This window comes from Scyliorhinus torazame, chromosome 1, assembly GCF_047496885.1.
Source record: "Scyliorhinus torazame isolate Kashiwa2021f chromosome 1, sScyTor2.1, whole genome shotgun sequence".
Taxonomy (NCBI): domain Eukaryota; kingdom Metazoa; phylum Chordata; class Chondrichthyes; order Carcharhiniformes; family Scyliorhinidae; genus Scyliorhinus; species Scyliorhinus torazame.
Window position 1 is genome coordinate 49,979,614 of NC_092707.1, and position 27,102 is coordinate 50,006,715.

Here is a 27,102-nt window from a genome sequence, read left to right on the forward strand (position 1 = left end):
TGAAAACAAGTGCAAGAATGCATTTTATGACCCAACTCAGAAGAAATTTGGGTCTTCAGCATTTATTACTTCCATCACCAATGGCAGCAGTTTGTATGATTGATGAAATGCAGCGCAGCAACTTGTCAAGGTTTCTTCCACAGCACATCTGAAAACCAGTTAGCCAATGAGGGCGGCAGATAAATGAGAATGTTACCATCGCCAAGTTCACCTCCAAGTCCCCCACCATTCTGGTTTGGAAATATATCTCCGTTCCTTCATTGTCACTGGGTCAAATTCCTGGGTGTCTCTGCAAAACAGCGCCGTATGAAAACTTTCACCTCCTAGCTGCAGAAGTTCAAGGAGGCAACTCACCGCCACCCTCGCAAAGACAATAAATGCTGGCCCTGCCAGCGATGCAAACTTTCTGCAAGCAAATTCCAAAAATAATAGTTTCTGGTTAAAGTCTGCTAGTGGCTGGAAAACATACGAGCAAAGGTTTCCCAAATATTATCAATTAACTTGCCAGCGTTTAGTTTAAGTACTACACTGTTACTGTGCAGTACAGCTCAGAAATGTCCAAACAAGCAGATGACAGCAATGTAAATATTCCTTCTGAAATATACGGAAGAGTGTTCACGTCATCCTTTAAGACCCTTTTACAAAGAACTAAGTAGAACACCAATAAGGACAGAAGCAAGACATTCTGCCCCTCCAGCCTGTTCTGTCATTCAATGAGAACAAGACTGATCTGTATCATAACTCCATCCACCCACCTTGGCTCCATATTCTTTCATATCTTTGGTCTAGGGGGCGGAGGCAATGGTGTAGTGGTATTGTCACTGGACTGGTAATCCTGGGATCCAGCATCTGTTCTGGGCACCTGGGTTCAAATACCGTCATGGCAGATGATGATTTTTAATTCAATAAAAATCTGGAATTTAAAGTCTAATGATGACCATGCAACCATTCCCGATTGTCATAAAAAACCATTAGGTTCACTAATGTCCTTTAGGGAAGGAAATCTGCCATCCTTAACTGGCCTACGTGCGATTCCAGCAATGCGGCGGACTCTTAAATGGCCTAGCAAGCCACAGTGATTAGTACTGTTGCTTCACAGTGCCAGGGACCCGTGTTCGATTCCCGGCTTGGGTCACTGTCTATGTGGAGTCTGCACATTCTCCCCGTGTCTGCGTGGGTTCCCTCCGGGTTCCTTCCACAAGTCCCGAAAGATGTGCTTGTTAGGTGAATTAGACATTCTGAATTCTCCCTCAGTGTACCCGAACAGGCGCCGGAATGTGGCGACTAGGGGCTTTTCACAGTAACTTCATTGCAGTGTTAATGTAAGCCTATTTGTGACATTAATACAGATTATTATTATTATTATTATTAATATTATTATTATTAACGCCCACATCCCATGCAAGAATTAAAAAATAATAATGCATTGATCTCAAATATTAAATTACTAACTGAACTAGCATCTATTTCTTTTTGTTATAGAGAGTTCCACACATCTACCATGCTTTGTGTGAACAAGCATTTATGAACTTCTGGCCTAACTCTGTTTTTGAGGTTGTGCTCCCCTGTCCTAGACTTGCCCCATCTGCAGAAAGAGTTTTTTTCAATCTTGTCTGTCAATCCTTCACAAAATCCTAAACACCTCAAGCCAGGAATATAAGCCTTCTTGTAATCCCTGCTCGTATTCTAACCCTCCCAGTCCCGTAATTCTCATGATTCTGCACTTGATTCCTTCCAAGGCCAATATCTATTTTCTTTTTTAAAAATAAATTTAGAGTACCCAATTATTTATTTTTTCCAATTAAGGGGCAATTTTTGGGTTGTGGGGGTGAAACCCACGCAGACATGGGGAGAATGAGCAAACTCCACACGGACAGCACGGTACCTCAGTGGTGAGCACAGTTGCTTCACAGCTCCAGGGTCCCAGGTTCGATTCCCGGCTTGGGTCACTGTCGGTGCGGAGTCTGCACGTTCTCCCCGTGTCTGCATGGGTTTCCTCCGGTTTCCTCCCACAGTCCGAAGATGTGCAGGTTAGGTGGATGGGCCAGGATAAATTGCTCTTAGTGTCCAAAAAGGGTAGGTGGGTTTACTCGGTTATGGAGATAGGGTGAAGGCGTGGGCTTAAGTGGAGTGCTCTTTCCAAGAGCCGGTGCAGATGCGATGGGCTGAATGGCCTCCTTCTGCACTGTAAATATATATTATATATGACAGTGATCCAGGGCCGGGATTCGAACCCGGGTCCTCAGCGTGTAGGCAGCGATGCTAACCACTGTGCTGCCATGCTGGCCAATATCTATTTTCTACGGTGCACTTCCTCGAACTGTACACAGTACTCCAGACGCGGTCCAGCCAAGGTTCTGTATAGCTGTAGTAAAACTTCCTCTCCTTTGAATTCCAGCCATATTGTTCTAAAGCCAAACATTCCATTCACCTTTTTTGTTATTTTGATACCTGGCTGCATTTCAATATTCTGTGTGCAAATATCACTGGACCATCACTGTTCCTAGCTTTTTACCAAACACTATAACCGGTAAATGTCAATGCAGTTGCCTCCTTTGCATCAGCTCTCAGTTGTTTTCATATTAACCTTTTACAGCTTGTCCTGGGATATTTTTCCACCAGTGCAAAGTGGTTTTAAAGGTGATTCATTGCACTGCCACAATATCATTCGCAGCCATGCCAACTGCAGCAAGGTAGTTTGCAGCTGAGATAGTTTGATGCTGCTCTGGACTTTTGCAGCTGAGTGCGATACACTTCCAAGCTGGTCCAAAGCACATTTTAGCAGCACCCAGGCAATTCATTGAAACCTCTGGGCATTTTCTTCATTCAATTTGGAACCTTTATTTAAAAGAAAAACAGTAGGAGATTGCCAAACAGCTGCCTCCTCTCTCATGCGTTAAAAATGAACCTCCCAAGGAGCACATCTAAGCTCACACGGATGAAGTTCTGTTGTGGCCAAGAGGTGCTTCCGCCGTGATGTTTTGTTGTGCTGGGTGAACACTACAGCGTCTCGTGACCAGTAGCTGTGCGGCTTAATTGTGGTCTGAAAACAAGGCTGGAGGCACAAGAATGAACCTAGGAAGGGCTGGAATATGAATAGATGAAAAACCGAGACCAGAAGAAAGGGCAGCAGCCAGATTGTTCAGCTACCCATGTGCCTTCCCTTTTCTTTCTCTAATTATGCGTGCTTGCTACATGCATTACTGAAGAAATCACAGTGCACCAGGGTGAAGTGTTTAAGGGAATATTTTCTTCCGATTGGACTACATCTCCCTCTTAGTGCCGAGGTCCTGCCCAGGTCAAGGGCTTGCAGACTAATTTAGTCTGCACAGTTTCCTTTTCCAGTGAACCGCAGAAGTTGAAAATACATCCAGGGATCCAGTCCAACGACTGTTAACCACTTTTTCAGCTGTTGGCAAGTTCGAGAGCATTGAGAAGGAGAAAAAAAGAACAGTAGTTCCCTCTGAATGTGAAATTATGTTGTATCCTCCAAATATCCTATAGAAATCCATTTTTGATTTGTTATAATTGGATGAAGGCCGTTCAGTGTCTACTTCTTAGATAGGTCACTCTTCACTTCATTTAAGTTGATTGGCAAGTGCTAAATGAAAACAAATCACTCACAAAAGGGCAGGAAGGCCCAGTTTAAAATGCAGACGGAGAAAACTTCAGTTGATAACATGTGCAAAGTAAATCTTTGCCAAGTTACTCTAAATGGCTCATTATGTGAATTTGGCACAAATTGTATAACCTGGCCAATGGTTTCTTCTCTGCCCCCAGCCAGCATCCAGGTTAAACCACACTGTTCACTACCTCCCTGTTCTAAAAATTGAGGGTCTCCCATTTCAGACAGATTTTGTTTTCTCAGAGGATCATTAGCAATTGAAATTCTCTTCCACCGAAAGCAGTAAGGGCTGGACAATTGAGTATATTCGAGGTTAAGATGGACAGATTTTTGATGTTCAAGGATTAGAATGTTTAATAAGAATAATAATCGGGGGGGAATGGGGGATTGCTTGGGGCGGATGGATGAGCAGGAGATAACATGAAGGGTGGGGGAAACTGGCACATGCGGGAGAGAGCCAGTGTATAAAGCTATGTAAATATACCATTTTGACATGTATATATCTTGCTCAGTGCGATTTCGTGTTATTTTGTTACGGGGAGGGGGTTATTGTTTGTAAGGGGAAAATATTGTGTTGTTGAAAAACTTTAATAAATATATATTTTTTTAAAATAAGAATAATAATCTTTATTGATGTCACAAGTAGGCTTACATTAACAATGTAATGAAGTTACTGTGAAAATCCCCTAGTCGCCACACTCTGGCACCTGTTCGGGTAGACAGAGGGAGAATTCAGAATGCCCAATTCATCTAACAAGCATGTCTTTCAGGACTTGTGGGAGGAAATTGGAGAACCTGGAGGTAACTTCGGTTTGATCCCTGGTTCAGCTTCCAAGTCCTAATCTCATCATCACCAAGACTACCTTCCTCTCACTTGTTCAGACCCCACATTTCTACTCCTCCCTCAGCCCATCTACTGCTCAAATTCTTATCCATGCTTTTTGGTACAGCTAAGCTTTCACACAACAAAAAAATTTAGAGTACCCAATTATTTTTTTCCAATTAAGGAGCAATTTTAGTGTGGCCAATCCACCTACCCTGCACATCTTTGGGTTGCGGGGGTGAAACCCACACAGACACGGGAGAATGTGCAAATTCCACCCGGACAGTGACCCGGGGCTGAGATCGAACCTGGGTCCTTAGCACTGTAGGCAGCAGTGCTAACTACTGCGCCACACTGCTGCACCACCCTGTCTTTGCTGACCTAAAATTTTGAATTTGCATCTTCATGGTTATGACCTCGTTGTCTCCACCCTCCTCTAGCCAACCAACTGAGAATTCTATGTTCCTCCAACATTGACCTTCTGTTCATTTCCACCATTTCATTGACGGGGTTGGACAGACTGGATGCAGGGATGTTCTTTCCTCTGGCTGGGGCAGGGTGGGGGTGGGGGGTCAAGAATAAGGCATCACTGTCTCAGGATATGGGGTAGGCCACTTAGGACTGAGATGAGGAGAAACGTCTTCACTCAGATGGTGGTGAACCCGTGGAATTCTCTACCACAGGAGGCCGTGGAGGCCAAGTCACTGAAATGTACTTAAGAAGGAAATAGATACATTTCTAGACATTAAAGGCATTAAGGGGTATGGGGAGAGAGTGGGAATATGGCACTGAGATAGAGGGTCAGCCATGATCATATTGAATGGCAGTGCAGCCTCGAGGGGCCGAATAGACTACACCTGCTTCTACTTTCCATGCTTCTATGTTTCTACTGGTAGCCACAACTTCAGTGGTCTAGGCTTCATCCTCTTGAACACCACCACCCCCCAACCCCCAGCTCTCTTCACCTCCTCCTCCTTAAAGACCTTTTGTTTTGACCAAGCATTTGACTTCCTCTCCTAATTGCCCCTTCTTTGACTGGGTGTCCAATTCAGACTGATAGAAAAAACATGCACAGAAGCACTATGTTCAAGTTGCTGCATAACTGCAAGTTGCTGTTATTTGTGTGAAATCATCTCTCAGTCCGCAACACATGAAACGTTTTATAAAATCAGTTCACAGAAACATTTTTAAAAATTGCCCATCCCTAATTGGCCTTGAGGGGGCAGTTAAGAGTCAACCACGTTGCTGTGGATCCGGAGTTAGATGTAGGCCAGACCAGGTAAGGTTGGCAGATTTCCTTCCCTAAAGGAGATTAGTGAAACAGATGGGTTTTTACAACAATCAACAAAGATTACATGGTCCTCATTAGACTTTTAAATCCAGATTTTGATTGAATTCATATGTCACCATCTGCAGTGGCAGGATTTGAACCTGGGTCACCAGAGCATTACCCTGGGTCTCTGGCCTAGCAGTCCAGTGACAATTCCACTTTGCCACCACCTCCCCATTCTCTGGTCCCACGGGGTTCCCGGCGGCGTGGGTGGTTTCAATGGGAATTCCCATTGACAGTGGCGAGAACAGAAAATCCTGCTGCCAGTGCGTGGCGTGCCGTTGCCGAGGCACACGTAGCTGGGAGGCCGGAGAATCCCACCATTGCGTTTGTCATGCTACCAAACATCTCAGAGTACTTCACAACCAATTAATTACTTTGGAAGTGCAGATCCTGTTGTAACATAGCAAACACAGCACCCAATTTGCTCACAACAAGCTCCCTCAAACAGCAATCAGAAGGAGGCCATTCAGCCCATCGAGTCTGCACCGGGCCTTGGAAAGAGCACCCCACTTAAGCCCACACCTCCACCCTATCCCGGTAACCCAGTAACCCCACCTACCCTTTTTTGGACACTCAGGGCAATTTTTTAAAATCATGGCAAATCCACCTAATCTGCACATGGAAACCCACGCACACACAGGGAGAACGTGCAGACTCCACACAGACAGTGACCCAAGCCAGGAATCGAACCTGGGACCCTGGAGCTGTGAAGCAACTGTGCTAATCACTGTGCTACCATGTGATATATGACTAGGTAATCTGTTTTTGTCCTGCTGATTCAGGGGTACATATCGGCTAGGACACTTGCTCTTCTTCAAAAGAGTGCCAGGGAATCTTTTATTCCCACATAAGCGTGCAAATGGGGCCTCTGTTTAATGTCTCATCCAAAGACGGCACCTCTGACAGTGCAGCATTCCCTCTCTATTGCACAGGGAACTCAAGTATCTGGTGTGGGGCTTGAACCCAGAAACTGGAGAGTGTCAGCACCTGAACTGCCTTAAGTCACCCACGCTCTTCCCTACATGAATGCTTTGTGAGGTATAAGTGTTAGCACAAAGCTGCCCAAATAATTTGGATGCTTTTCCAGCCAAGATTAATGAGGACTGAATTCCTTTAACAGCTATAAAGCAAGAATAAGCTGTTGACCTAGCTGGAAGGCTCCTTTCTTCCAGTTTTTATTGAACCACCTACCTTTTCCTGCTAAAAGATCAAAGGAGACAAAGTGTTCCCAAACCATTGCCGATATGATTGAGCAACAGATAGGGCAGCACGGTGGTGCAGTGGGTTAGCACTGCGGCCTCACGGCGCCAAGGTCCCAGGTTCGATCCAGGCTCTGGGTCACTGTCCGTGTGGAGTTTGCATATTCTCGCTGTGCTTGCGTGGGTTTCGCCCCAAGCCAAAAGATGTGCAGGCTTTGTGATTGGCCATGCTAAATTGCCCCTTAATTGGAAAAAATGAATTGGGTATTCAAAATTTTTTTTAAAAAATGATTGAGGAACAGACAGGTAGGGATAATTCATCCTTCATTTCTCCATCACTTAACTCTAAAATAGTCAGATGTTTTCTTAATTTTCACCAATAAGGGTGAAACAGATGCAATAATATGACAAAGGAGCTAAAATATTGACAAGTTCAATACAAATTGAGAGTACTTATACGAGCAGTGGGAGCATAGGGCTCCTCCGTAAAACAATTGTGTGTTTTCACTGCTCTAAGAATCAATGTGTAAACTCACATTCTAAGGATGAAAAACATTCATCATTAACCCCACTGATCGCAGTTCTCACATAAAAATCACTGAAATCATGGAATGTAACCCCCAAGTTATAATGAAGATAACTTTCATCTTCCCAGCAGCTGATCGCGCAACCTACTGTCACCTACTGAACAGGTAGGAAGTTGCCTACTGGAATTTAAATATTGGCCTTATTTCTGGAGCAACAGGCCAACGTAGGGCTCCGTAGGATGAGGGTGGGGTGGGGAGGTTCCTTGGGGTCATGGGTTAAGTTCCGGCCTAGTTAGGTCAAGGAGGAAAGCCACCTTTGGATACTCTCTGGGTTAGAGACTAGCTCAGGAGGAAGGGGAAGACCTCCTTGGAACGCAGATGGGCAGCATGGGAGTCAATAGGGAGCAGCCCAATGTTAATATTCCTCAGGCAGATGAGGTTGTGGAAAACACTGCCACAGATCACTTGCCTTGGAGACAAAATTAGAAGGAACCGTAATATAGGTAAGTGTAGCCCTGTATAAACATGAAGAATTATTCTAAAAAGGAAATGTTTCCATGGATGAGTTGTTGAAAAAATTAACCCAAAAAAAATCTCATTTGTTTGGGGTGGGATTTTCCGGGTGCCCTTGCTATATTTTGTGGCGGTAGAAGTGGCCCAACATTGGCTGGTGGTGGGATCTTCCTGTCCTCCCTCTCTCACTTGGTTTTCCCGTTGTTTGCACCCTCCACCGCCAGGGAGCCTGCGATGGGAGGGGGGGGGGGGGGGGATTGTTGTCAGTGGGACAGGAAGATCCTGTAGATGGGAACAGCCAAATAATTTTAGCCACAGTGCTCATCAAATCATCAAAATATCCCAAAGCCTCGGGTGGTACGTGGCGCAGTGGTTAGCACTGAGACTATGGCGCTGAGGACCCCGGTTCAAATCCCGGCCCTGGGTCACTGTCTGTGTGGAGTTTGCACATTCTCCCCGTGTCTGCGTGGGTTTCACCCCCACAACCCAAAGATGTACATGTTAGGTGGATTGGCCACGCTAAATTGCCCCTTAATTGGAAAGAAAAATAATTGGGTACTCTAAATTAAAATAAAAAATTTCCCAAGGCCACAGAGCCCACATGACGGTCTCGAGGATCAGCCAATTCTATTTGGGGGTGGAAGATCGGTGTGGGCAATGTGCGGGGTGGGGCAGTGAACTGTGTACGTCTGTTTTGGGCGTGTCCAAGGTCGAGGGGTTTTCGGATGTGATGTCCGAAATTCTGGGCATAGGAGTGGCTCCGAGTCCAGAGGTGAAGATATTTGGAGTGTCGGAAAGTTCAGCTTTTGTATTCTTGTGTGTTTTGTATATATGATAAACGCCATAAATAAAAATATTTCTGAAAAAAAAACTTCCCAAAGCACATAACATCCAATGTAATACTTTTGAAGTGTATAAAAATGCAGTAGCCTATTCAAACATTGCATGGGCTTTCAAAAAGCATTAAGAGACCAGTAAATGCGAATGGATTACTACCAAACCTCCAGCGGAATTAGGATATTTGATTCTAAAGTTGCTGCTTCATTATCAGATGCATCACTACGTTATAAAGTGAAATGTTCTGGATCCCGGTTACTATCCGTGTGCAGTTTGCACATTCTCCCAGTGTCTGTGTGAGTCTCACCCCTACAACCCAAAAATGTGCAGGACAGGAGGCTTGGCCACGCTAAATTGACCCTTAATTGGGAAAAAATATAATTGAGTACATTAAATTTATTTTAAAAAATAAAGTTAAACATTGTGACAAGGAAGGCAGTAAAGTTATTAACACATTACACATTCAGATTACACCCATGGTAACAAAATCCTGACTTTTGGAGTTGTTGCTTTATCAGACATATTCACAGGTTTTTATTTATATATTTTTTAAATTATTTTTATTCAAATTTTTATCAAAACATAATATTTTGCATAACCGTTAACAACATTTAACACAACAAGGTAATCGTTAACATTATATACAGAAAAAAGAACAAGAATATGTAACATTTCCGCCCCCCCCCCCCCCGAGTTGCTGCTGCTGCTGACATTTAATGCTCTCCGTGAAAGTCGAGGAATGGCTGCCACCTCCGAGAGAACCCCGTCATGGACCCTCTCAAGGCAAACTTTATTTTCTCGAGACTGAGAAACCCAGCCATGTCACCAATCCAGGTCTCCACACTCGGGGACTTCGAGTCCCTCCACATTAAAAGGATCCGTCTCCGGGCTACCAGGGAGGCAAAGGCCAACACGTCGGCCTCTTTCACTTCCTGAACTCCCGGATCGTCCAACACACCAAAGATTGCTATCTCTGGACTCGGCACCACCCGCGTGTCTAAGATCTTGGACATTGCCTCAGCAAATCCCTGCCAGAATCCCTTAAGAGCCGGGCATGCCCAGAACATATGGACATGGGCAGTATGGTAGCATTGTGGATAGCACAATTGCTTCACAGCTCCAGGGTCCCAGGTTCGATTCCAGCCTGGGTCACTATCAAGTCTGCAGATCGTCCCCGTGTGTGCGTGGGTTTCCTCCGGGTGCTCCGGTTCCCTCCCACAGTCCAAAGATGTGCAGGTTAGGTGGATTGGCCATGATAGATTGCCCTTAGTGTCCAAAATTGCCCTTAGTGTTGGGTGGGGTTACTGGGTTATGGGGATAGGTTGGAGGTGTTGACCTTGGGTAGGGTGCTCTGTCCAAGAGCCGGTGCAGACTCGATGGGCTGAATGGACTCCTTCTGCACTGTAAATTCTATGATAATCTATGATTAATCTAGGACAAAGGTTCGGCACAACATCGTGGGCCGAAGGGCCTGTTCTGTGCTGTATTTTGCCATGCCATGTTCTTGCCATGCCATGCCATGTTGCCATGCCATGTCTGCTGGGCTTCCCGCACACCACACACATCTATCCTAAACCCCAAAGAACTTGCTCATTCTGGTTGCCGTCATGTGTGCCCAGTGGATCATCTTAAACTGGATTAAGCTAAGCCTGGCACATGATGATGAGGAATTAACCCTATTTAGGGCATCCGCCCACAGGCCCGCATCCAGCTCCCCACCTAGCTCCTCCTCCCACTTGCCCTTAAGTTCCCCCACTGGGGCTTCCTCCGCCTCCTGTAGTTCCTGGTAGATGTCCGACACCTTCCCCTCCCCTACCCAGGTGCCGGAGACCACCCTGTCCTGTATCCTACGTGGGGGTAGCAACGGAAATGTCACCACCTGTTCTTAAGAAAGGCACGTACCTGAAGGTATCTGAAGGCATTTCCAGGGGACAAATTGAATTTCTCCTCCAGCGCTTTCAAGCTGGGAAAAGTCCCGTCTATGAACAGGGCCCCCATCCTTTTAATACCTGCTCTATGCCAGCTTTGAAACCCTCCGTCTATCTTGACCGGGACAAATTTGTGATTGTTGCATATCGGGGTCTAGACTGAGGCTCCCTCCACCCCCCCTGTGTCTTCTCCACTGACCCCAGATCCTTAATGCCGCCGCCACCACCGGACTTGAGGAGTAGCGCGCTGGCGAGAACGGCAGAGGTGCCGTTACAAGTGCCCCTAAGCTGGTGCCTTTGCATGAGGCCGCGTCTAACCGCTCCCACGTCGACCCCTCCCCCAATACCCATTTCCTAATCATGGCTATATTAGCCGCCCAATAGTAGCTGCAAAAATTCGGCAGCGCCAGCCCATCCCCCCCCCCCCGACCCCGACTGCGCTCTAGATACAGTCTCTTTACTCGCGGGGTCTTATTTTGTTGTTAATTTTCCGGTTGGTTCAATTGCTCTGTTTTATTACCTTTGCTCTCGAGTCGCCAGGTATCTTTATGATACCGCCACGAGGTTCAAGTCCAAGTAATGATCAATAATTCAATACACCGATTAGTAAGATTCAAATCAAAGCACATTTTTTATACACAGTAATCGCTACTCATGCACAAATTCTACGTCTAAGTTACTTCTACAACTAACAGGCCGATACTTAACTTCGGACTCGTCCACCAGATCAGGGGAACAAATGGCCTTTTGTTCGGGTTCTGAGTCTGCAGGATTCGAAGTTGGTACGGATTGGTAGCTAGGAGCGCCTATCTGGTAGCGAGCGTTGTATTAAGACTTACTTCTGTCGGCGGTCACTGCACTGGTCACGGTCAATGTTGGTTCGTGTTGCTGGGTGACCCGGGCAGGACGAAGAGAGAGATTTGAACTTGGCGCTTAACTCTTATAGTCCCCAGGGGCTTCCTGCCTTTCAGGGCGGACCCTGTGCCTGGTCCTTGGTGATTGGACTTCGTTCCAATCGCTTGGTTCGATTTCTCCAATACTGGAGCGGTTGCCTGATCGATGGGCGGTCTTGAGGTGTTCGTTAACCTCTTTTGTGTTGGCTCCTGCTGGCGCCGGGGAGTCTGGCTCAGTTTTGAGTGTCCCAAATGTTGCCATTGTTCCCGGGGATTGCTCATCAGTATGTAGATGGCTGCTACATTGTTATGCTGATGGTCGTTGGTATCGATGCTGTCTGGGCTTTTGCAGAGTTAAATACACAGCAAACCTGCGCCTGCTGGTTTCTGTCTGTGTTGGCTGACTTTCCCATCGGCCTTTGCCGCTCGCCATTTTAAATTGGAAGTTGGCCAATTTAGGTGGCTACAATTTCCCCATACAAATCCCGAGATGATCATGTTCACCCACTTAAAGAAGGGCATAGGGATTTCATAGAATTTCATAGAATTTACAGTGCAGAAGGAGGCCATTCGGGCCATCGAGTCTGCACCGGCTCTTGGAAAGAGCATCCTACCCAAGGTCAACACCTCCACCCTATCCCCATAACCCAGTAACCCCACCCAACGCTAAGGGCAATTTTGGATACTAAGGGCAATTTATCATGGCCAATCCACCTAACCTGCACATCTTTGGACTGTGGGAGGAAACCGGAGCACCCGGAGGAAACCCACGCACACACGGGGAGGATGTGCAGACTCCGCACAGCCAGTGACCCAAGCCGGAATCGAACCTGGGACCCTGGAGCTGTGAAGCAATTGTGCTATCCACAATGCTACCGTGCTGCCGGATGAAGATGGGAAGGCACTGGAAGACAAACAGAAATCTGGGGATGACCGTCATCTTAACGGTCTGCACGCTCCCCGCTAGAGAAAGTCCCCCTGCATCTGCTCTACCAGCCGGGATAAATTAAGCTTGTGGAGGGCATCCCAGGTTTGAGCCACCTGTATACCTAGGTACCGAAAGCTCTTCTCCACCATCTTAAGCGGAAGCTCTCCCAGTCTCTTCTCCTGCCCTTTAGCTTGGACCACCAACATCTCGCTTATCTTCTCGTTTAATTTGTACCCCGGAAAATTGCCGAAGTCCCTAAAAATCTGCTTGATCTCCCCCATCCCCTCTAGTGGGTCCGAAATATACAGGAGCAGATCATCCGCATAGAGCGAGACCCGATGCCCCCCCCCCCGAACCAACCCCTGCCAGTTCTTTGAAGCCCGCAGCGCTATGGCCAACGGCTCTATCGCAAGGGCGAATAATAACGGGGAGACGGGGCACCCCTGCCTCATCCCCCGGTGGAGCCTAAAGTATTCCGACCTCACCCTGTTCGTGCATACACTCGCTACGGGGGCCTGATAAAGTAGCTGGACCCATCCTATAAATCCCTCATCGAATCCAAACCTTCTTAGCGTTTCCCACAGGTACTCCCATTCCACCCGGTCAAAGGCTTTCTCTGCATCCATCGCAGCCACTACTTCTGCCTCCCCTCCCTCTGAGGGCATCATAATAATGTTTAGGAGCTCCGTACATTGGAGTTCAATTGCCTGCGCTTAACGAAGCCTGCCTGATCCTGCCCTATCACCTCAGGGACACAGTCCTCAATTCTAGCAGCCAAAGTCTTGGCCAGCAATTTGGCATCCACGTTCAAGAACGATATCAGTCTATAGGACTCACATTGTAGCGGATCTTTCTCCCGTTTGAAGATGAGCGAAATCGAAGCCTGTGACATTGTTGGGGGGACTGTCCCTCTTTCTTTAGCCTCGTTAAAGGACCTTAGCAGGAGTGGACTCAACAGTTCCGAAAATTTCTTGTAGAATTCTACAGGATGGCTGTCCGGCCCTGGGGCCTTGCCCGACTGCATGCTCCCTAGACCCTTAACAATTTCCTCCAACTCTATCGGGGCCCCCAGTCCCTCCACCAGATCCTCTTCCACCTTTGGAAACCTCAATTGGTCCATGAATTGCTTCATCCCTTCCCCTCCCGTCCGGGGGTTCTGACTCGTACAGTTTACCATAAAACTCCTTAAAGACTTTGTTCACCCCCTCTGGGTCCATGACCGTGTTACCATCTTTATCCCGAACTTCCCCAATTTCCCTGGCCGCCTCCCTCCTACGAAGCTGGTGCGCCAGCATTCTACTCGCTTTCTCCCCATATTCATAGACAGCCCCTTTTACCTTCCTCAGCTGTGCTACCACTTTCCCTGTGGTCAGCAGATCAAATTCCACCTGCAGTCTCCAGCGCTCCTTCAGTAGCCCTGTCTCGGGGGGTCTCTGCGTAACTCCTGTCTACTCTGAGTATCTCCTCAACTAGCCTCTCTCTCTCCGCTCTTTCTTTCTTCTCCCTATGGGATCTGATCGAGATTAACTCCCCTCTAATAACTGCCTTCATGCCTCCCAAACCGTAGTTGCCGTTACCTCTCCCGTATCATTAGTTTCCAAGTAATTTTGAATGTTCCTCTTTATCCGCCCACAAACCTCGTCATCCGCTAGCAGTCCCACATACAGCCTCCATAGTGGGCGCCATCCTCTCTCTTCACCAAGTCGCAAATCCACCCAGTGCGAAGCATGATCGTAGACTGCAATGGCCGAGTATTCCGTCCCCTCCACCCTTGGGATTAACGCCCTGCTCACAACAAAGAAATCTATACGGGAATAAACTTTGTGGACGTGGGAGAAAAAAGAGAATTCCTTCACCCTTGGCCAAGCCAACCTCCATGGGTCTACACCCCCCACCTGTTCCATGAAGCACCTCAGTTCCTTAGCCGCCGCTGGTCGCTTTCCCGACCTGGGGTTTGACCGGTCCAATACAGGGTCAATGACTGTGTTAAAGTCACCCCCCATGATCAAATTGTGTGAGTCTAAGTCCGGAATTTTACCCAGCATGCGTCTCATGAATTCCACGTCATCTCAGTTCGGGGCATAGACGTTCACTAGCACCACCTGGGTCCCCTGCAGCTTCCCACTCACCATTATGTATCTGCCCCCTTTGTCAGCCACAATACTCCCTGCCTCAAATGCCACCTGTTTACTGACCAGAATTGCTCCCCCTCTGGTCTTTGAATCCAGCCCCGAATGGAACAGCTGGCCCACCCACCCCTTTCTCAATCTTGTTTGATCTGCAAGTTTTAGGTGCGCCTCCTGTAGCATGGCTACGTCTGCCTTTAACCCCGTTAGGCGCGAGAACACGCGAGCCCTCTTGACCGGCCCATTCAGACCCCTCACATTCCACGTGATCAGCCTGGATGGGGGATTAACACCCCCCACTCCCCTGCCGACTAGCCATCCCCCTTTTTCAGCCAGCCACGAGCCCGCTTACTCGAGCCCTCCCATTGGAGCCCCCCCCCCTCCCCCCCCGACTCTCCATCTGTTCCCCCACGTTGGCTCCTTTTCTGTCTGCAAAGCAGCATCCCGCACCCCCCCCCCCCCCCCCCAACAGCCCCAAGATCCAAATCCCCCAAGTCAAGCACCCGCTTAACACTAACTTCCCCCCCATTACGCTACAGGTTTTTATTTTTAAGGCACTCCCACATCACTGTGAACAGCATTTTCTATGTTTCAGTGTGTGGTCTGCGAGATAACTATTTCGAACAAAACTCTCTGCTGGACACATGTGCTGCACTACAGTTCAGAAAACAGTTTACGAGAACCATTCTTTAATTAGAAGGATTCGTACCTAAAATGTGACGCTTGTCCATCAGAATAGACAAAGATTGCCTCTTCTCCACAGTTTCAGCCCTCAAAACGTCAACAACAAAAAGAAATCAGAGGTCAGACTTACTGCGTAGAATAATTATTCAACCTTGTGTCAAAACCTGGCTTCAATAGGGTTGCTAAGAGGTCCAGAGAACAAGAAAAAAGGATATTACGCACAGCAGGAATATCCTGGATGCTCAGTCACCAAGGTTAGACCCTGACAAAAGCAATTGACTGTCAAACAGGGCAGCATATGAATGGGGAAGCTGATTTCGATTGGTGGGCGATGAACTCAGTCGTGGGGGCATTTGCTATTCTTATATAGGACCAGACCTGGAGAAACTAGCGTCAGGAAGGACAGACACTTGGTGAAAAATAAGGAAAGATGGTTGTTCATTCAAACATGGTTTATAGAATAACCTTCGATCAGAAAATTATCCATCAAATTAAACATCTTGTGTTGGAAACAATGTCCCACTGTGTTAGTTTACCTGCCAAAATAGTACATCAGCACATCAGGTCTAATTTGGGAACTGCACTTAATGGTACATACATTTCAAGGTGAAAAAACATTCCAGCTTCTGATTCTCGTAGTATGTGACCTTCTCTTTATTTACAATGGAGCAGCAATCGATCATTTGCAGCTAGGAATCAGCAGGAAGAACGGAACTAACATGAGCTGTACCTCATCACCCGAAACAGAAAACCATCCGGCTCCTGCTACCTCCCATTCTCAACAATTAATTCTTACCGTGGTCTCCTTTAACAGCCACTCACACCATGGAAAATAAGTGTTTTAATTTAAGATAGGTGAGGCCGACTTCTAAATGAAACCACACAACTCACGGAAGTCATTTCTGAGCTGAGCAAAATTGTTCTGCGAAATAATGAATTATCATTTAATGATACAATATACTTAGTATGAAGTAACCCCCAATACAATTTTTCTGCCAGTACTGAAATTAGCAAGATCCCACACACAAATATTGAGGTTATCCTATGGGAGACAGCCTTGCATTCCATCTGTCATTAATCAAGAAACATGGAAAATACATATTGGCCGGAATTCTCCAGTCACCGGGATCCTCTGTTCCCGCCAGCAGCACACTCCCGCCCACGGGTTTCCCAGTGGTGTGGGGTGGTTTCAATGGGTAATCTCATTGACAAGGGCTCCGCTGAGAAACACGCGACTGGGGAACCGGAGAATCCCACACATTATCTGCATCGGAACGTCGTGGGTTTTACAACCCGATACTGTCGTGTACATTTGTGAAACTGAGCCATGTGCTGTACCTTTCTAATTTCATTCATTGCAAGCCTCACTTAGAAAATGTTATTCCTTCTAGTACAGTAAATAAGTCAATAAGAAATTAAAGCTGCAAAGAGTTGTAAGTGTACTGTTCTTCCAGGCTTATATTTTCCATTTGTTGATTTCTTTGTTCCTAATGCTTGGTGAGTGATCACTTTCACTGGTGTCGTATTACCAGATATTCTTTGGCCTGGTGACACCTCAATTATTCCTAATAAATTGCTCATGTTATCATCACATTATGGATCAGTGTGTAATTTTAACCAAATATCTGATGAATGTGCAACTTAGAGCTTATGTCAAAACTTGTCAAACAACATAGGGCAGCATTCACAATAGCCATGTCTTCAAAGAAAGGATTTTGCAAATAAACAAGGTGGTGCTGTAGAGATAAAGTTGTGGAATTTAATGCTTCCCCAGAGGTGGGCTTGGATGTTGGGTTGGGGAGGTGGGGGTATCAAAAAAGTGGGTAGGAAGGTCTCGGCGTTCTACCAGGAGATGCAGGAGGAGGAGGAGACCTCGGTGGAGGACCTAAAGGGTAAATGGGCGGAGGAGATAGACGAGGGTACGTGGGCGGATGCCCTGTGTAGGGTTAATTCTTCCTCCTCTTGCGCCAGGCTTAGCCTGATACAATTTAAGGTTCTTCACAGAGCGCATATGACAGAGGCGAGGCTGAGCAGGTTCTTTGGGGTGGAAGACAGGTGTGTGAGGTGCTCGGTGAGCCCAGCAAATCACGCCCATATGTTCTGGGCGTGCCTGGCGCTGGATGGGTTCTGGAGGGGCGTTGCGAGGACGGTGTCGAAGGTGGTGAACACCCGGGTTAAGCCGAGCTGGGGGTTAGCACTATTTGGGGTATCGGACGAGCTGTGAGTGCAAGAGGCGAAAGAGGCCAGTATTCTGGCCTTTGCGTCCCTGGTAGCCCGGTGGAAGATTCTGATACAGTGGAAAGGTGCGTGGCCCCCAAGCGTGGAAGCCTGGGTGAGCGACATGACTGGCACCTGGGCAGTGATTCTGCCAGACCTATCTTTCCTGCAGGGCTCCAGCAGGATTCTGCATTCTCGGGCGATTGCAGTACTGGCAGTGGCCACCTCTCCCGGTGGTGCTGCTGGTACTAGAAAGCTGCCAGACTCTGATTGACCAGCAGCTCTCAGAGGCAGGGGGCGGGATTCTCCAATCCCGCGGCAGAGTGTCCACGCCGTCGTAAACGCCGTCGCATTTTACGACGGCGTGAACGGGCCGCTGCCAGGAGTAATTCTGGTCCCTGTAGGGTGCCAGCACGGCGCTGGAGTGGTTCACGCCGCTCCAGCTGCTGATCCCGGTGTGATCTGGGTGCCGCGGTATCCGCGCATGCGCAGTGGCGCCGGCACCAATGCGCGCATGCGCGGTGGCCTCCTTCAATATGGCGCAGGAGTACAGGGGCCGGCGTGGAGGAAAAGAGGCCGGGGGACAGAGAGGCTGGCCCGCCGATCGGTGGGCCCCGATCGCGGGTCAGGCCGCATCAGAGGCCCCCACCATGGTCGGAGCCCCCCCCCCCCCCCCACAGGCCTCCACCCGACAATTGCACGCAGAGTTCCTGCCGGCTGCGAACAGGTGTGGGCAGTGCCGGCGGAACTCAGCGTTTTAACTGCGGCCGCTCGGCCCCTCCCGGGCCGAGAATGGGCAGACCAGCCGCATAGAGTGGCCGGCGCCGCGCCAAACATGCCGGCGCCAATAGCGCCGAATCTCCGCTCTGCGTCGGGGCGGCCTGGCCCGGTCGCGGGGATTCTCCGGCCTGGCCCCGGGCTGAGAGAATCCCGCCCAGGATATCCACAATCAAAATGCTGAAAACCCCCTTGCCAACCTAACTGGCACTCAATCGGGTTGGGGCGGCTCGGAATGGCCGGAAAACCATTGAATTCTGCCCATGGTCTACTTGGATCTGTCCTCATCACTGCATAGACTGCAAACCAGAGTTGGCTAGGAATTCCACCCATTTGACCAGGTTTGTCGATTCGAGCAGCACTCCAATACCCAGGTACAATATAGCACAGTACGAAGGGAGTGCATTGTCTGATAATTGGGTGAGAAATTAAACTAATCTGCTTGTTTCAGTGGTTCAGATGACAATAAAAATATACCTGCTGCACTTTCCCCGATAAGCACTTTCTGATGTTTTATTCAACTTTTGTCTTTCAATTTACACCACCCCAAAAACAATCACCTTTTTGTCAGCAAGGTTTTGATATGAAATTGACGACTGTGCAACAACACTGACTGATTTTTTTAAAAAATTGTTTTTATTGGGTAGGAAGTGCAACAGGAGACCCCGAGACACAAATAATGCATTGTACACCAATCCATAGAATCCCTACAGAGCAGAAGGAGGCCATTTGGCCCATTAAGTCTGCACCGACCCTCCGAAAGAGCATCCTACCTCGGGTGGATTATTTCACATTATTTGAAAAGCTACTTTGTTTCTACTTTGGTCGAAGTAGCTGCAGATTGTTGGATAAACATGTGCTGTCAGCATGGAAATCCAAGGCCACAATTTCTTGCAATTGTTTCAGCAGCAAAACCACATCAGTGACTTTCCTCCACCATCCAATATTGTTGTAATGAAATGTATGAGCAGTTAATGGTAATCAGAGCATATCCCTACATCATCCTTCACACTAAGTAGATTTAATGATAAATCGAACGGATGGCATTCATTGAGAATTTAAAAGGTTGTAATGATGTTTTGAATTTGGACATTGCCACTTTCTGTTGATTTCCATAACTTTTGCAAATCTGGGATGAGGGTTGCCAACTGTAATTAAATGGAGATTTCATCACATGATCTGTCTCCAGGCATTTGGCGACCAACGCACTGTCTTCCTTCCCCAATTGGGAAGCAAAAGGATTCATTACATAATCGGATGGTGCCTGACCATCGGCCAAACAACTTTTTCAAACCCCCCCCACCACCACCACCCCAAAATCTGGTAAAGAGGAATTGTCAAAAAAAATAACAAACAAAAAGACCCGAAACATTTTGTAATGTTCCTATGATTTTCCTTCAGAGTTGCACACAACAATGTCCTGGACATTGATCTTCTGTTCCTGGAGACTCCAGGCCAATCCTGGAGGGTTGGCAACCCTACCTGGGACGCAGACTGGTTTGCAAGGGATTTGAAACCTTTCATCTTACTTGTGAAGTATTTGATGTGTGGGAAGTCACTGACTTCCATTTAAATGGAACACTGCATGTTGCTGGTGTGATTTATGTAGCTGAAGAGCCATAAAACGGCAGGAATTATGAGAGATACCGGTATACATTTCCAATATTTTGTATCACTTATGAATGTAGGATGATTCAGTCAGTCTGTGAAAATCTCATGTTTTCATGCGCAGTATGAACGAGCCAAAATGCTATCCTGTTTCAACCGCACAGATTACATTGTTAGTTATATTGTTGTAGATAAATGTGTGGTAAGTAACAGAAAGCTCTTGCAGTACTTGTGGTACACAATATAAAACTGAGATATAGTTAAGGTACTTCAATGCAAAGTTAAAACATCACAATTTCCGCTGATAAAAATTAAAACTGGAATGGCTGAACTCGTATAGGCCAAAGGCCTTTGGTATCACGTTACTTGGCCCATATGACTCCTCATATCAGCAAGTACAATGAGTGCTTTGAGAAATAACCTGTTAAATTTTTGGGACATAATAGTTCATTCCTAACCTGCGCTACCATATTTATATACATACAATGCACACACCCACCACAGGGAATATACAAGCACTACATTGCACACATATAATACACAAAATACGCAACCCAACAAACCAGCCAACAATGCATATGCGGAGGTAGCCCGCCAGCGGGATTTACTGACCCGCCGTTGTCAAAGGGAGTTCCCGGTGACAGTATGTAATCCAACACAATTCTCCCTCTCTTCCGCTCTGAAGAAAACAGATGGACTCAAAACATTCTGTCCCTACAGATGCTGTCAGCCAGACCTGCTGAGTTTTTCCAACATTCACTGTTCTTGCCCTGTTCAAGAAGTTCTTTGTAACATTTTACTACCTTAAAGGTCCTACATAAGTTTTGGCTGTCAACAGTTAGGTACAAATTGGCCAGGGTAGGGTTAGAATGGACAAAGAAAGGCTTCAGTAATGCAGTGGTAGTCTGCTGCTAAAATTGGAATTATGGTTTGTTCTTGGACGTATTGGGAATTTTATTCGCCATGAACTTGTGCGAGTTTTATTTTCTGGCATGGTTTGATATGACATTATGTATCAATAGTGGAAAATGTTCCAGCTTTACCCTGAACTGCTCCCAAAAATATAGCTTTAATAAGCTGTGGGAAATGGGCTGACCCCACTACAGAATACAAAGTAAAATGTCCGTCGCTTGGATCATTGCTAGAGTCTTTACTCAAATGTGCAGGCTTCGCACAAACTACATTCCAGAATCAAAATGTTCGATTCAACTAATTTGTCAATGAATATTAAGGAGGAATTAAAAGAACCCAAGTACTTTCATAAAAGTTTTTTCCCTGATCTTATGTTACTTTTCCAACCCGTTGTAAAATACTCTTCATTGGTAGGGTTGAGTGTCTCCTTCTCCCCCTGTTCTCAGTGATTTCCCTTGACCTGTGAACTCTGGCATACCCGCTTCACAAGATATTGTCCCGGATTTCCAGATTTCACGAGAGGAGGTTTTCTCCCTGTGATCCTTGTACTTTCATGCCATGTGACTGTCTTGTCCTAGATTTCCCAATGACGACTAATCTGTCTGTGTTCACTGCCATTACTCCTCAGAAATTGACGTTAACTTATGGTGTTTTAACATGCCAATCCAGAATTGCTTTCAGTGATTTCACTCTTCTGCAGGAGGCGTGCTGTTGAAGCAATCTTCGTTCCTCGCAGAATGCAATCAATTAGAAATCATTGAACTGATGAGTTCTTCCATTCCTGCACTCTTAGTATCACCGTAAAAAAAACCTTGACAACATTACACCATGTTGAATGAGGTGCAACTGGGGTTTTAACAGCATATTAAGTTTGTAATTATAACTGTTTAGCCTCACTGGCCCTGAAAGAGTAGTTTTCTAGTTTCTGAAAGCAAAATTTTTCCATTATGATAACATTTTAGAAATGTGAAATTACTTGAAAAACATTTCTGATATTATTATTCCTACCTTAATCACATGGGTTGGATTATTTATTTATTTTTAAAAATAAATTTAGCATGCCCAATTATTTTTTTCCAATTAAGGGGCAATTTAGCGTGGCCAATCCACCTACCCTGCACATCTTTGGGTTGTGGGGGCGAAAACCACGCAAACAAGGGGAGAATGTGCAAACTCCACACGGACAGTGACCTAGAGCCGGACCGAACCTGGGACCTCGTCGCCGTGAGGCAGCAGGGCTCATGGGGTGGATTATAAGCACCGACCCCCTCATAAAGTACCCCCCTCCCTCTTATAAAGTCCAAGGATTGGCAAGCCTAGTACTTTCCTGCCCATCTTCGGGATGTCCATCATAATACAATAGGTGGGTGGGCACTGAAATTAGCAGCCTGCTGCCATTTCTAAATAAATAATTAAGAATGAATTGAGCTGGTTGCCAAGCCAATTAACCCGGATAAAATGCTGCCCATGCCATAATACAGTTTTTTTAAGCAAGCTATATAAAAGGTGGAAAGGAATGGGGGGGAAGGGGTACATCCTTTGGGGGGTATTCTTTTGCTCATCAGGGGCACTCACCCCTCCAAGATGATATTCCCCCCCCCTTTTATTCCTTCCCACCTGGCCTCCATAACCGACCATTCCATCCTCCTCCTAGATTGCTCAATCCCCTCCCACCCTAAAATCACAGGAGCTGCCTCGCTCTAGATGTTAACGCTCTTCCTTGCTGAGGCGACTAGGGGCTTTTCACAGCAACTTCATTTGAAGCCTACTTGTGACAATAAGCGATTTTCATTTCATTTCATTACTGCTGAGGCTGCTGACCAATGAGGTTGTCTGGCAACTTTCAAAGGCTGGATTACTCCCACTCTCTGCTTGTTTTGCCCACCAAGTGCGTTGGGTGTTGGTCGATTCTTGCAACATGGGAGAGCAATGTGGTTTTCCCCAATCCCACCCGCGCCCCCCCCCCCCCCCCACCTGATGAAATCCAGTCCCAAGGTAAGTCCCAATCATTTATTTCACTATCTGCAAAATTTAAAAATTAAATATGAAAGAATTCAGACGTCTTAACTTCCTGGTTTGCTGCCCGTGAGAATACTTCGATGTGATTGGCTGCTTACCATCCTTGCTGACATCACTCTTGCTGGAAGTCTAGAGATCTCCTTGACTTGGAGCCAGGCACAAGATGGCATCAGGAAAGAGGAAATCTGTACTGCAGAGAACATTTAGCCTTTGTGGCAACTTTCTTTGAGGTCAACAGCGAGAATTGATGCTTCACCACTGGACTGTAATATCCAGCCCATTATCTCCACATTTAGGTTAGGAACAAACAGGAACATAGCAAAAATGGCACTGTCTATAATTAAGCAACTATTCCCTTTCAGCCAAACCAGAAAGCAAACGATTTGGTGCAATCACCAAATCCTGGTACAAATCCAGTTGTGACTAATATCTTCAACCTCAAGGTGTGTTAAATTCTTACTTGAAAGGTCTCCTGCTTTTGTGTGTAATCTGCGAATGTGAGAGATCTGCCGACTACCATCCAGGGCTTCCAGGAAATTTCCAGTCTCTGAAATAAAACAAGAAATAGGCATTAACATCTAAGTGCCTCCCTTTAGAAGTGGCAATTTTTTTTCTCCAAGTTTGAACTAAAATAAACATTACATTTTTGCATGAAAAATACAACCTTTCACAAAATTTCCATGGTTAATTATATATTTATTTTTATAAATTTAGAGTACCCAATTCTATTTTTCCAATTAAGGGGCAATTTAGCCAATCCATCTACCCTGCACATCTGTTTGGGTGTGGGGGTGAGACCCACACAGACATGGGGAGAATGTGCAAACACCACATGGTCAGTGACCCAGGGCCGGGATCGAACCAGAGTCCTTGGTGCTGTGAGGCAGCAGTGCTAACCACTGTGCCACCGTGCCACCCTAAAATTGCCATGTTTAAACACCATCAGGTAATGCCCTTTGATACAAAATGCAATTGTCTTCACAATCTATACTGGCATTATTCAGTCAATAAATTAGTTCACTGCTGGAATCACAATTTTAACTTCAGAGTCATGTACAACTGCCTGGCACAGTGGAAAGGAAGAAAAATATCTTTGGGAGAAAATGTGGCCTCGGATGCAACTGATTTCTGGGCACTACATAGGGTGTTTGAACAAAGAAGCTTGCACAGTGGTAATCTGTGTTCAAAGCCCATCAGAACATTAGGCCTACTGAATTAGATGCCAATGTACCAGCTTACCCGAACAGGTGTCGGAATGTGGCGACTAGGGGCTTTTCACAGTAACTTCGTACTTGTGACAATAAAAGGTTATTATTATTATTATTATTAATGACTCCCAAATGTCCAGGACACATCACTCAAACAAGTGTTAGACCTCTTGAATCGATTCATTGGCAGCTTTAGAACTCCACTCCCAATTTGGCAGGAATTGGGACTGCTGTCACCTAACCAGTGATCTTCAAATGGACTGCTGGAAATCTACAAGAAAATAGTGCATAAAAGCTGGATCCCCTCCCACCCTAAAATCACAGGAGCTACCTCACTCCAGATGGCATCATCTTTCCTTGACCACAGACGGGTCCAAGGCGAGTGGATAAAGAGAAACTGGTTTTTTTGCAAAGTAATAATACGTAGAATAGTCTTCAGATCCCAGACGGGTCTGAGGTGTTGGTTCTAAGTGTGGCCAACTTTTATATTAATGACCATTACCCTGTCCATGGGCTCCCCGCCCCTCAGCGGGGGACCTCGTACTCAACAAGGCTCACAGGGAGACTAATTCATCCAACCCCATCAGGCTAGTGCAGGTTATAACACTAACCTTAATGTGGAGCCAGGAGGAGCTTTTCAACCTGTTGGGTCTCTGCATGCATTCGGCTTGTCACAATCTCCCCCCCACCAACTCCTTTACATCTACTGCACCCAGGACCAACCTGTGGGTTGGGCAATTTTGCAAAGGCCCCCAGAATGGTGAACTATATCAGGGCATCCAATTAATGCCTGGAGCTTGTTGGCTTTATGAAAATGAATCTTAAGGCCTGAATTTGAAGCAAGTTTCAGGTTAATGTCTTCAGGCTATGCCTTCCAAGATGAGCAGAAAGACTAATCCATGGTAGAAGCCAGGGGCAAGATTATTATGAAGATGCTTGAAGAATGAAATTTCTCCGCTTGCCGGAGCTCCTCATTGCAGGATACGTGGCTCAGTGCAGCCTCAGTGGGAATCAGTGCCCTTCGATAGCGGGGTCTTGCCTGGCACTTGTAGCACCGGGGACGACCCCTCGATTACCACCCACAAGGGACTCAATTCTTTTTTTTAGCTAAACCGTGCCCGTCGTGTATTTAATCTAAAAAGGACTAATTTTCCATTATGTGGAGATGCCGGCGTTGGACTGGGGTGAGCACAGTACGAAGTCTTACAACACCAGGTTAAAGTCCAACAGGTTTGTTTCGATGTCACTAGCTTTCGGAGCGCTGCTCCTTCCTCAGGTGAATGAAGAGGTATGTTCCAGAAACACATATATAGACAAATTCAAAGATGCCAAACAATGCTTGGAATGCGAGCATTAGCAGGTGATTAAATCTTTACAGATCCAGAGATGGGGTAACCCCAGGTTAAAGAGGTGTGAATTGTACCAAGCCAAGACAGTTGGTAGGATTTCGCGGGCCAGATGGTGGGGGATGAATGTAATGCGACATGAATCCCAGGTCCCGGTTGAGGCCGCACTCATGTGTGCGGAACCTGGCTATAAGTTTCTGCTCGGCGATTCTGCATTGTCGCGGGTCCTGAAGGCCGCCTTGGAGAACGCTTACCCGGAGATCAGAGGCTGAATGCCCTTGACTGCTGAAGTGTTCCCCGACTGGAAGGGAACATTCCTGCCTGGTGATTGTTGCGCGATGTCCGTTCATTCGTTGTCGCAGCGTCTGCATGGTCTCGCCAATGTACCACGCTTCGGGACATCCTTTCCTGCAGCGTATGAGGTAGACAACGTTGGCCGAGTCGCACGAGTATGTACCGCGTACCTGGTGGGTGGTGTTCTCACGTGTAATAGTGGTATCCATGTCGATGATCTGGCACGTCTTGCAGAGATTGCCATGACAGGGTTGTGTGGTGTCGTGGTCACTGTTCTGAAGACTGGGTAGTCCCGCGACAACGCAGAATCGCCGAGCAGAAACTTATAGCCAAGTTCCGCACACATGAGTGCGGCCTCAACCGGGACCTGGGATTCATGTCGCATTACATTCATCCCCCAAGACTTCGTACTGTAATTTTCCATTGAAAGACCAGCAATCTGTACATTTTCCAAGAAAGGTTATCTCTCATATGCTGAAGAATATATTAAATGAAAATTTTCCTATCTTCATTATAATATCTTCTAGCTTTTCATGTTTTTCTATTATTTGGATCAGTTGCTGATATCCCTTAGGTTGCAATTCACTCTTTAGCAGCTTGAACGATCTACATTTAACAAATCTGCATTGACATAGTGCCTTTAATATAGACAACCATGTCAAGATGCTTCACAAAGATGCATAAGACAAAAGACCTCAAACAGTTTTACGTCACAATCTGCCAAAGTGGAAATGGACAATTTAAGGTCAGTCCCGATCGAACTAATGAAGATCTCATGGAGTTCACCCAGCACCAACAGATGAGTCTCGGCCATTACTCGGAGTTTGTGGAATGTTTTACCCATCACAACAGATTGTTAGTCACCACTCTTCATCAGTTAAAAAGTATTAAGAATCATTGGTAGCCGGCCCACAATATCCCAAACGGGGCATTCATTGCATGGGACTCCAAGCCGGCAACCTAAACTCAGAGGTTTGTCACTGCATCCCCACTCCACCCCCGCCTCCCCACAACAATGTGAGAGTTCAGCTGACTACCTAGAACAGTGAGGGCAACCTGGGCTAGTGCGCGAGCCGCATGAGTGGCACCCCTTCATCTCAGTGGGCCACAAGGTTGAAATCAGGATTGTTCACGAACCACGACCCCATGAATAAGATTAAATACATTTAATACATGCCAAATATTTTATAAGTTATAGAAAATGCATAATCTTTTATATATTAATAGAGCTATCAACTTCAAATGGTTAAAAAAAAAATTATACTTTGGACACAGAGGGCTTACAAGGCTCTCACAGCCAATGTT

General features: G+C 46.5%; 1 protein-coding gene and 1 long non-coding RNA gene across 4 annotated transcripts in view; both read right to left on the minus strand.

The window, feature by feature from the left end:
- Positions 1–27,102, minus strand: part of emid1 (EMI domain containing 1) — a 531,354-nt gene that overhangs the window by 246,245 nt on the left and 258,007 nt on the right. For all 3 annotated transcript variants that reach the window (XM_072491083.1, XM_072491261.1, XM_072491172.1), the window contains exon 4: positions 23,410–23,496. In XM_072491083.1, the coding sequence (XP_072347184.1) occupies positions 23,410–23,496 (87 nt within the window). The remainder of the gene's footprint in view (positions 1–23,409; positions 23,497–27,102) is intronic.
- Positions 19–2,940, minus strand: LOC140403658 (uncharacterized). The gene is made up of 2 exons (XR_011938384.1): positions 2,588–2,940; positions 19–406 (listed from the first exon to the last, which is right to left on the minus strand). It is a non-coding gene; the product is annotated as an uncharacterized lncRNA (long non-coding RNA).